This window comes from Benincasa hispida, chromosome 9 (genome assembly GCF_009727055.1).
Source record: "Benincasa hispida cultivar B227 chromosome 9, ASM972705v1, whole genome shotgun sequence".
In the NCBI taxonomy this organism is placed as follows: Eukaryota; Viridiplantae; Streptophyta; class Magnoliopsida; order Cucurbitales; family Cucurbitaceae; genus Benincasa; species Benincasa hispida.
In genome coordinates, this window is record NC_052357.1 from 18019122 (window position 1) to 18030624 (window position 11503).

The 11503-nt window shown below is 34.5% G+C and overlaps 2 protein-coding genes across 2 annotated transcripts in view; both read right to left on the minus strand.

Annotated features, from left to right (window-relative positions):
• Positions 1-256: 256 nt before the first annotated feature.
• On the minus strand, positions 257-3735 carry LOC120085851 (stachyose synthase). The gene is made up of 4 exons (XM_039042071.1): positions 1971-3735; positions 1691-1868; positions 1230-1597; positions 257-1124 (listed from the first exon to the last, which is right to left on the minus strand). Exons 1-4 carry the CDS (start codon positions 3453-3455, stop codon positions 561-563), a joined length of 2595 nt encoding a protein of 864 aa, XP_038897999.1. The 5' UTR covers positions 3456-3735; the 3' UTR covers positions 257-560.
• Positions 3736-7603: 3868 nt separating this feature from the next.
• LOC120085435 (pentatricopeptide repeat-containing protein At2g31400, chloroplastic) overlaps positions 7604-11503 on the minus strand; it is a 6235-nt gene continuing 2335 nt past the window's right edge. Inside the window, exons 2-4 of the mRNA XM_039041397.1 lie at positions 10566-10782; positions 9829-10013; positions 7604-7960 (exon numbers count right to left, since the gene is read on the minus strand). Coding sequence (XP_038897325.1) covers positions 7696-7960; positions 9829-10013; positions 10566-10782 — 667 coding nt within the window. The 3' untranslated portion in view covers positions 7604-7695. The remainder of the gene's footprint in view (positions 7961-9828; positions 10014-10565; positions 10783-11503) is intronic.

An 11503-nucleotide genomic window follows, 5' to 3' on the forward strand; every position in this document is an offset into this window, starting at 1 on the left:
AAGCCTAAAATTTATGGTCTTATTTTACAAACATGAGTAGAAAATTTCACATCTCAAGAGAATGTGAACTAAAATAGATGTCTTCAAAATATAAGTTTAAAATAGAGACAAAATCAACCACTAGAATAAAACCATTATTCAAGTTAGAATTTGGACCAAAATTCTAGTTTGAAGAATGGTTTATTCTAAAATTTGGACCAAAATTGTTAAAGTAAGCTCGATTCAGTGGTATTGGCATACGTTCTGAAGTCAGAGGTTCAATCCGTAATGATCGTATACTAAAAAAACCCTAAATTACAATGACCCTAAAGTCTTTCCAACACATTTATTTAGTAGAAAAAATCCAAAACATAATGCCCTCTTTCAAAGGACAAATCCTCAAACAATCTCAACAAAAAAGAAGGGGGAAAAAAGCTTGAAAATACAATAATAATGATAGAAGCCTTTATTTAGTTGACATGGCTATCCCTTAGCACACATGTCACTTAACAACAAGACAACAAAATGCATAAAATTAAGTAAAAATTAACTTAGATATAGTTAAAACTTAATTTTTTTTCTCAAAAGAAAATATCCAAATTAGAAACTCCACCGGTTTCTTCAATCCAAGGAAGGTCAAAACTCAGTTTTCCATCGGAATCCCATTCAAATTCCACTTCGATTCCGTTCGAAAGGCATTTCTTCGGCGACCCACTTGAGTAAGCCAAGAAATCTCCTCCTCCTTTCACTTTCAATTCCACTCCATTTTCGTTATACTTCAAATGCTGAATGGTTCCTGAACTGTTGAACATGTTCGTCAGGCCAATGGGGGCGAATTTGATGTTGGAACCCAGCTTTCTAAGGGGTATGAAATTGAAAAGTTCGAATGTAGATGGTTGAATGGTCGCTTTTAGCGGTTCAGATTTTGGGGTCGTGTGGAGTATTTGCTCAGCTTGGTTCAGGTACACAATGTATTCGACGAAATTCCCCATTGGGGCTGCTTCTGGTTTTTGGTCCCATTCTATATCATTGACATGTACTGTTGTGGACATTGGTTTGTAGCATTCTGGATATCCCTTGATTCTTTGCTCTTTTGGGTCCCACCCTGCTCCTTGGCAGTTGAAAGTCCCAATTACACCTCCATACTGTAGTTAAATTCCAACCAAGAAGATGAAATAAATGTCATTTTTTGAAAAGATATAAAGATTTGGGTGTATTAGTTAGTAAAAGATGGAACTAGGAAGTAGTACCTTGTTAAGGTTCCAGATCTTGAGAACAGTTTTGTTGTCAAACAATGGATTCTTGAAGAGGCAATCTCTTGTGGGGAGGGCAAAATGTTGGCATCTAGGAATAGTTCCATCAGGATAAACAAGCTGCTTTATGAGATCAAAATTATGGCCGCCCACTGAATCACTCACATACACAGGACCTCCACAGATGGCTCTTGATCCTGCATGGAATTTGGCACATAGATGGTCTGATTGGAACATGTCCCAATCAGGCTGTATGATCTGCCCCATCCACATGCTGTTGTATGCACAGTGGATCATGTGGACACCTTGTAACCAGTAAACACCCATGGGATCACCATTTGGATCTTGAAACCAAAAATCATCACCTGTTCCACAAAACATTTGTTGTAGTCAATGAACCCTTCTGTGACATTTAAATGATCGAAGAACAGAGAAATGGAAGAAGTTGAAATTCTTACCAACTCTTCCTATAGAGTTTTGCTTTGTGCCAAGGTAGAAGAAATCATTGCATTGTTGCATACTAGAGAAAAGGCCAGTCCCTTTGAAGTTTTTAAGAAGAGAGTTGGTCAGACCCTTATAATATGCCTTTGCAAGATCAACTCTTCCTCCATATTCCTCTGAGACATACTCTAGAGTCTGAATTGAACAAACAGTAGGACGAAAGAGTTGATAGATTAGTTATTCATCACACTAAGTTAAAAGAATAAGACTGAATGGTTTCGTTTTAGAGATACTTACGTGCATCACATCAACTTTCACTCCTGTAATCCCAACTTTAGAAAGATAAGAATGCATGGAATCGAAGAAATCATCAGCTTGATCAGGATGTACGAGTCCGATGCTGCCTTCAATGATCTTCACAACAGCAAGATCAGTCATTGTGCCATCGAGCCCAGGAGAGAGCTTGCAGGGAATTATCTTGGAATTCAGATGGGTAGACCCAGGCCTTACACCACCCCAAGCACCAGCAAGAGCATGCCAAACGAATATATCATCTAAACCTTTGAATTGTGTTCTCAAGTCCCTTGTGAAAGCCTTCATTCCAGAGTTTTCTGCCTTGCAAGAACAGCTTGTACAACCTTTGCTTATGGCAGTACTGTCTTCTTCTTCTTCTTTCCCAAAAATCTCATGCAACTCTTCCTTTAGCTTCTTAATTTTGGTTTCAAACTTAGAGATATCAGTGACTCCAGAGCCAATGGCCTTGTCTCTGTCTTTCTCAGCATGCTCAATCTCGATGGCCTTCGCGATCAACAGCTTCGGCTTCTTTGGATCAAACGATGGAGCACTTGGACCTGACAAGGATCCACCTTTGTACTTTCTAAACTTTTCACACTCGTCAAATCTATAGAGCCTGGCAGTCATTTGAGTCCCACCGAGAACAAGATTTTTTGCATCTCGAGTTGGGTCTTCACCATCCAAATTGATGCTTTGCCATCCATCGTCAATGATGAGAAACCTTGGCGAGATGCCGCCTTCAACAAAATCATTAACACCATTCCAAATTCCAACAGGGTCTACAGTTAAGTAAAAAGCATCCCAAGTGCACCAACCGAATTTGTCCACAAGATGCGTGACAGGCTTCTCTTCCAAGAGTCTAAAAGTATTCAAATGGACTCTAACGGCAGCATAGGCCTCCTTCATTAATTTGTAGGGGTTATCAGACACATGAACGTAGGCTATGGCATCAAAGCTCGATGCTTTCACATGAGTTGAGCCACTTTCAGCACAAATCAAGACTTGCCCATCAGTCCCAGGATGAAGGGCAGACCTGAAACTTCCTTCAATAATGGGAATGATAACGACATATGACTTTATTTCAGGAATATTTAGCATGACCCATTGAGTTTCCATTTGTAAATCTGACCCAGAATTCCCAACCCACATGGTCGACCACCATGTTTTGAACCTGAAGATACTCACAAACTCCCTACCCTTGAATTTTCCCAAAGAATTTGTCAGCCTATCAGAAGGCTGCGTTCGGTTGAAACCGAGAAATCCACCCTTATAGGACAGACTATGCACACGTTGGAGCAAAGGAAGTGGCGCATCGGAGGATTGGCTTATCGAAGAGAAAGGGCTGAAAAAGACATTGGTTGGGACTTCTGACAGCACTGGAACTCCTTTAACACTGATTTTCCCATCTAAAAAATCAATAAGATTTTCCAAACTCTCAGATTTCAGAACAGAAGCGTTTAAGGCAGCTGGGTCATTTGGAGGTGCCATGGCAGATGGTTGACAGAGAGCTTGTAAAGAAGATAAACAAAGAGAGATGAATCTATTCACTCAGAACTTTGTAAGCTTTAACAAATTTCAACGAAAGACAAACAACCTATGACCATACAGGAACAATATCAAAGCCAGGTGGTAAGCTCAAACAAAAATCCACACTTGTAATGAGAAGAACAAAAGAAGGTTGGTAATTGGTATTTGTAATCTAGTGTAGCTGGAAGGAAAGAGAAGAATGATTTGCAGAGAGAGCCGAAACCTTCATGGGTTTTATAGAGAAACCATGCAATCCATCAAAATGAAGTAGGTGGATGCAAACAAACCGTTGCACAAAGTAGAATCAAAGAAGTTATCCAAATTAAAGGAGGAAAAGTTCAAGTGGGAAGAAAAAAGAGAAAACTTCACCTCATTTATGTTTAATCCTATCAACTTTATGTATCAAAAGGAAAATAAGACAGAATCAATTAGTGAAAAGACCTTATCTTGATCAATTTGAAGCCAAATTTACCACCTGACAATGGTGGCACACAGCATGAGAAAACAATCAACAAATTGTTTGAGTGGACACTGGAATTTATTCAAATCGAAAAGTTGAAACCTACAAGGAATCAGGTTTGATGATACAAAAGGGACGGAGGTAAATATAGTAATCAGATTCAAAATATTAATAAATATAATACAATAAAAAAAATGCAGATATAGCAAAATTTAGATCCAAAATTCAGATTGGAGTCTATGAGCTAGAATAAATTTTATTATATTTGCAAGTTTTTAAAAATATCATTAAATACTTAATTATTAATCCTAAAAGTAGGGGTGTTCAAAAAACTCGATGACCCAAAAAAACCAATCAACCCAACCTAACCCGTGCGGTTTGGGTTGGGTTGGGTTCAAATAAATGAAAAATTTTATGAGTTGGGTTGATTCATGGGTTCACCTAATATAACTCAAACCAACATGAACCAACCTGAATTTATTATTAACTTTAAAATATATTTTTTTTTGTTACTTATAACACAATTATTTATATATATTGATTTTAATTTTATTTAATTCTATTTTTTTTTTAATAATTTATTCTTCAACCACTCTTAAAAGTAGTTTCTTTGCATTTTAGAAAAACAAATTTCACTATATAAGTTGAAATTGAGTAGTTAATCTTAATTCAATATATGAAAATAATTAAATTAGATTTTTACATATTTACGTTTTGCTTCTTTTAATAACATAATTTTAAATAAATGACCTGATTAACCCGAACCACCCAACCCAAATATTTCATAGTTGGGTTGGGTTGGATTCATTTTTAAATAAGGGTTATTTGGGTTGAAAAAATTTATAATCCGAACAATTGGGTTGGGTCTAAAAAATCTTTCAACCTAATCCAACCCAACCCATAGACATCCCTACCTATAAGTACTACCAATTACAATTACCCAAATTAAAAGCCTTTGAAAAATTTTGGTTGAAGTTCATCAAGCAAGATAACTATGACACTTGCATATGCATGGATGTTCTAGAATTTGTGGGAACAAAAAATTAGAATAGAGTCCAAATGTCGTGTTGACCAAAAAGAAATAAAGAGATTTAATTAAATTAGATAAGGGGTTGGTTAAGTTAGTTATGTTAGTCGGTGATTTCACTTTAATTCTGTTTTATGTACATATTTCTTTTAAGTTGCTTTTGGACCCACAAATCCCTAAAATTACGAATTGAATGGACAATCTGAGTAGCTTTTACATGTCTTAACCAAGAAGCTCCATGTAAATCTCGTACTTTGACTATTTGTTCTTTCCTTTTCCATTTCACTTTTTGCTTTTTATGTTCCGAAATTAAGTCTATTTACTTCCTATTTTTTAAAACGATTTACATTTTTTTAAGTATAATAATTGAATTCTTTGTCAAATTCTAAAAACAAAAAAAAAATTAAAGCTATTTTTTTCAAATTTTGACTTGGTTTTTTAAATCATTGGTAAAAAAAAAATGAAGTGAAAATAGTATTTATAGACTTAATTTTAAAAAACGGAAAAAAAAAAAAAAAAAAAAAAAAAAACCAAAATGTTACCAAACAACATACCTTTAAAATATTGAAGTAGTTGTGTTTGGCATACCTTTAAGTTTAAGCATTTTTGTTAAAATATTTCTAATAAAAATGTTTGTCTATATTGCATTTTCTAAAAAATAGTACTTTAAATGACAAATTTGTTTAGTTATGCTCATGCTTCATTTTTAAGAGCGGTTAGTTAATTACAAATATGTTTCGATTTCTTATTATATATTTTGCAAATAATAATAATATTATTAATAATCACTTTAAAGTTCTCTCTCTCTCTTTTTTTTTTTTGGAAAATAAGTCATCTGTTAATCTATCTTTGTTGTGTTTTTAAAATTAATTCATTATTTTCAAAACGCTCTTTATTTATTAAGATTTTTTTTTTAAAAAAAAATGCTTTTGATCATCTAAAATTGCTTAGAGAATCTATACTGAACACATTTCAAATTTACAATTTTTCAAAGGTGCTTCAGAAAAATGGTTTTATTAATTTTTTTTCCATATTATTAATATTAGGTTGACGATAGTGGTATTTGGTCGATATTTTTGTTATATTCTGCTGAATTTTCTATTAGATAAATGAAAATATTGTCAAAATGAGCATAATTCAACGGTAATTGATATGAAAGTCGTTTTCTTAAGCTCAGAAGTTCAAATCTTCATATCTCCAATACAAAATATATATATGAAAATGATGATTCACCTATCATGTCGGTGTTGAATTAGAAAATTTAAATTCTATACCAAACTAACTCCTCAAAATACATACATACATACATTCATTATAAAGAAGTTTGTAAATAGAATATTAAAAGTTCTATCAATTGGACTATGTAGCTCTCAAGAAAATTCAGTATATTTAGTTGGCGGTGAAATTCTAGCAAGAGGGCCAAGTAGGCATTGCCATCAATATTCCAAAGAACGAATGATCCTTTAGCTTCTACATTCCTTTTATCAACCTTTTTAGTTTGGTTGTTTTCTTCTTTAACTAGCATCTCCTTTTTACATTCACTTGCTTTTGTTATATTCATTCTTTTCACTTTATGGTTTCTTGGAGAATTTAAAAAACCTATATATAATTTCTATTTCTTATCTTACCATTCTAACAGTCAGATTCTAAATTCAGAGTAGATGTCATTTTGTTCGATTAGAGTATTCTTTGGGATAACTTGAAACATGTGAATTGTCAAAATCTACTGCTTAAATGTCTTACAACTAGCAAAATAGGGGAAAATGTAGCAGGTTAAGCCATTTTCGGTGTATTTTTTTATGAAAAAGAAAATTGTATTTTTATCTATTAGAAGTTTTATTTGATAGAAGGATTATGATAAAAGTTTCTAAAGAAAGTTTGAGAGATAAGACAATTAATTGTAGCAATGCCTATAAGGCATCAAAGCATGTCGTTTTGAGGCATCCTTATCCAAGCCATCATGATTCGCCGAGTATGGTACATTATTCAAAGTAATGGTTCGATTGTGAATAGCTAAGACAAGTATATGGACAAAACTTATCTTCACAAATTTTTTTCTCTCAATTAAGTATTTTAAAAAAGAAAAAAAAAAAAGAAAAGAAAAGGATATGACGTAAGGATTTTGAGTTCAACACATAGGAAGGTAAGATTTGAATATCTAACCTCCTACTCAAAAATGTCTAAATTTGCTCGGTTATGTTCAAGTTGGTGATACAATAAAATTTGTGAAGGTGTATATTTAAACCTTTGATCCTAACATGTTGCCACAAGTTTAACTTTTATCTACTTATCAAAATAACCAATCATTTATCAATTATAATTGGACCTTTTTTCAACTTCATTTGAGAAGCGGTTTTTTTTTTTTTTCCATCATTAATTCATATTTCATGATTTGCTTTGGTGGAAGAATAAATTGATTCCAACTAAATGAATTGTATTTCTTTTTATCTTCAACTTCATGAGTAATATGTGTAGATATTCCTTTTCAAATGAATAAATTCGTAGAATCTCAAGAAATGTTAATTATTCAGAAGCATGTGATACTAAATATACTCTCTATATAGGTGTAATATATAATTTGGAATCGAATTGAGGGAGATCAAATATTTGGCACAAAAGAGATTGATTTTGGAAGGCATTGCCAATTTAGTAAACGTTTCTCTAAACCAATTTTTCCCATATCTCTGATGAGTAATAATATTATACAGATACTGCTACAAGGAAATCATTTGGAGTTTGGAAATTAGATCCACATTTTCACTATCTGGGTGAGTTCTATCATCATGAAGAACAAGCAATTTTAAGGTACCAGACTCTTTCAACCAGGCAGCCACCACAGAGCCTGTTGATACATACCTTCCTATATTACATTTTGCAACCCGAAATGGGGCCCCCATGCTAGTTAGAAGTGCCTCGATTGCCCGTCTCAGAGCTCCATCACCGACAACTTTGCTGTGTTTTCCCCATCCTGTCAGAATGCTGCACAATGACTAAAATGTAAGGAATTTGCGACAATATGACACTGAAGTACTACCAAAGAGAAACGAAAAAGACTATACAAAGAAGGAAAGCGTGATCCAGAAGGAGCCAAAAGAACGACAAAAAAACACAGAAAACTAGGCTTCTATTAAAGAGAATGAGTGAGAGAGAGAGATAAAGGGTAATCACTGAAATGCTTGGTGCCAAAAGCCCTATGAGAGGCCTTGAAACATAACCAAAGCCCAAACCTCCTCCAAGAATTTCCCTTACTTAGACTCTCCTATTTCTCTCTCCTATTTCTCTCAAACCAGATATCTCAAAAAGATGCACTCTAATGCTACATGCCAAAGAAACGCCCCTCTATCATGAAAATGGGGTGGAATACCACCTCCTCCATCATAGCCTTACACGACTTGTTGCAAGCCATCTCTCCCAAATCAGTCTAGGAGATTGGCAATTTCATAAAACATGGTCCAGATGAGGACCAAGGACCAAGCACAGTAGAAGTTGCTCTCTAGATACAATCCATGGTGTTAATTCTCCTAGGGGAGATCTACTAAGCAAAAAAATCTGACTTTCTTGGAGGTTCAGACCTTCCAGATCAAGGAAAACGAGGGTGCTACCCACACGCAGGAGAGAGAAAAGAGCTAGGCACAAATTCCCTAAATGGACTAGAAGAACAAAAGTGAATTCTATCCTCGCTTCTGGGCAGGGGCAGATTCAAGTATTGGGCAAGGGTCAACAGGCAAGATGAATAATAATGGTGAAAGCAGATTGCGCTTTGGTGAAGTGTGAACTAACAAAAAATTGGCCATGCAAGAAGATTCTTTAGTTTAGGCCTCAATTGATAGTAGGTCTAGTTCTCATGCAAATATTGCTCAAATCTTGAGATCTAACCAAATTTCTCGAGTTGATTGCGAGCAAATTACACTCAGAAAAGATCTCCTCGGACACTAAGTTAAGGATCCATGTCATAACCCTAATATTATTGCAGATCCAAAAGTTGAGCAAGCCAACAAAAACTAGTTTATGATTCAATAAGGAAGAAGTCAAAATCTGCCTGAAGCCTACAGCCAGGGATAAGTGTTGCTATGGAGCTATTCAAGATACGCATTACTGAGCACGTTGAAACTCTCTTTTGGGAGGTAGATCATCACTAGCTTTCTGTGAGATATCCAACTGATATTTACCCAAAACAACAAAGAAAGATGCTGAAAGCATTATACAGCTGCTCAAGTAATTCGGCCGGCTCACCCTTCAGACTCTCCCTATGAAACTACTTGCCAAAAACAGACGTAATGACCTCACAACTTTTTCCTCCCCTTAATATAAGAGACGATTGGAGAGAACATTCTCCAATTAAATGTTAGAGGTGATATTCCCTTTCCACCCCACCTAATGTAAACAGTAGTAACCAAAGGTCTTACACTCTCCAAAGAGTTAAAATCATTGAAGTCTTAAACCACATCCTTGATCTCTCATATATTTTACCAATAGACGGCACTCGATCTCAGTAGGAATGGTAGTATTGCCACTTATATTATCATTCAAAAAAAAAAAACTTTATAGCTACGTATCTTCCCAAAAAAAAAAAAGAAAAAAGAAAAGAAGGTACCAATATCTTCATACCCGAGTAACTAAGGAAGTTAACACAATTAAATAACCAGAGATCGAACTACAACTAACTATTAGAGGTAAACTGAGAAGGTACCAATATCTTCATACCCGAGTAACTAAGGAATTTAACACAATTAAATAACCAGAGATCGAACTACAACTAACTATTAGAGGTAAACTGAAAAGGTACCAATATCTAAGAATATGCCTAACTAACCACTAATAAAGAGCGAAGGGAGGAATGAACTTACCTTAATAACTTGGGCAACTGATGACCATTAAATACAACAGAATGAATACCCAGCAACCAAGCATGAACCATGGCACGAGCAGCTCCAGAAGACATGAGGTGCAAATCTAAGCAAGAATCGGACCATAAAGTTTCCCATACTTTGCGTCTTTTTCCTTCAAGTACAACCAATTGGGCCCCCCGTTTCTATAGAAAGAAAATTTCAAATATCAGAACCAGCATCAGTATGTAGTAGCAAAAATGTGAAAGATGTTTTTTCTTTTTCTTTTTCTTTTTCTTTTTTTCCTTTTTTTTTGAATAAATTGGGCCACTTGATGACATGGTAAGGAATACATGTCAATTTCTGCTAGGTTAGGCTCATGATACCATTCTCTTTTGGTTTTCAAGAAAGGATACCAAATTGTATGCAAATATTAACAAGAGAAGGGGCATATTTTTTCTTGTTTCAAGTTTCTAATTTTTCCAAAAAGAAATAACTTTTTTTTTGTTATTATTAGTTAATAAACTATAAAGAAATATCACGAATTAAAAAAGACACAAAGTTTAAAATATTTTGGATTTTAATTTTCAAGTAAAACAGTCATTAGGAACAAGAAATAAGAAATTGGTACCTAGTAGAAAGGAGAAAAAAGATCAAGAATGCCAAATACCTATATTTTCCTCTTATAAAGAAAATGAAACATGAAACAACCAATATGAGACTGTCACTAAACAGGCTCGAAAGTTCCTAGACTTCACCTGACCAAAATGCCACAGCATATCTGTCAAAGCATTGTAGAAAGCAGATGCAGTGGAAGAGTCCATCTGTTTCACTTCATCAAACAGATATTGTGCTTGAATCCACACATTTTCATTAAATCCCATAAGGAGTCCATGAGCTACACCATAGACTTGATTATCAAATAATCGTAGCTCTTCCAATAACATAGAAGCATCTTCAATTGATTTACAGCGGCTGCACCCAAAACTCAAATTCCACAATCAGGATCAAATGCATATTCGGCTTGACTTGAGGTTATAGTTAATAATAGGGAATAAGACAAAGGCAAGCAACCACAAGGACTAACAATGAAATCTCAGAAAATATGCTGGAAAATGGAAAGAACAAGTTCCTCCAATTAGCATAGACGAAGGAAAAAAAATAATCAAAATACAAAGAAGAGGCTTTGAAGTGCAAAATTATACCAGGTAGAAAGGTTGTTTAACTGAGGCTCAGGCCCAGTGGTCCTTGTTCAAAGGAAGGATGGATAATAGAACATAAGAGGTCAACAATTATCACTGATTTGTGGTATATTTGACTTGAGAATGTGACAAAATGCTACAAAGGATCATTTATACTAAACATTTGACTTGTGGGGCAAGCTTTGCCAGTTCCCAATGCCATAGACTGATAAAAATTTCAATGCAAATCACTTGCTAAGAGATAATTACTAAATGATGATGGAAGAAAAAAGAACAAGTGCACGGATAGTCTTCCCTAAATTTCCAATGTTGATAGTGTATTTGTGGAAAAACTTCATCCTGCATCCTAATAACAGGTCAAATCCTAGTTTTGTAAGTCCATGGCTGCTATTGATAAAGAGGATCAACTACATAAAGATTTTGATTATAATAAACATGACTAAAATAACTTAATTTCGCAGGGATTTGATGAAGGTTTTGAACAAATAATGTGG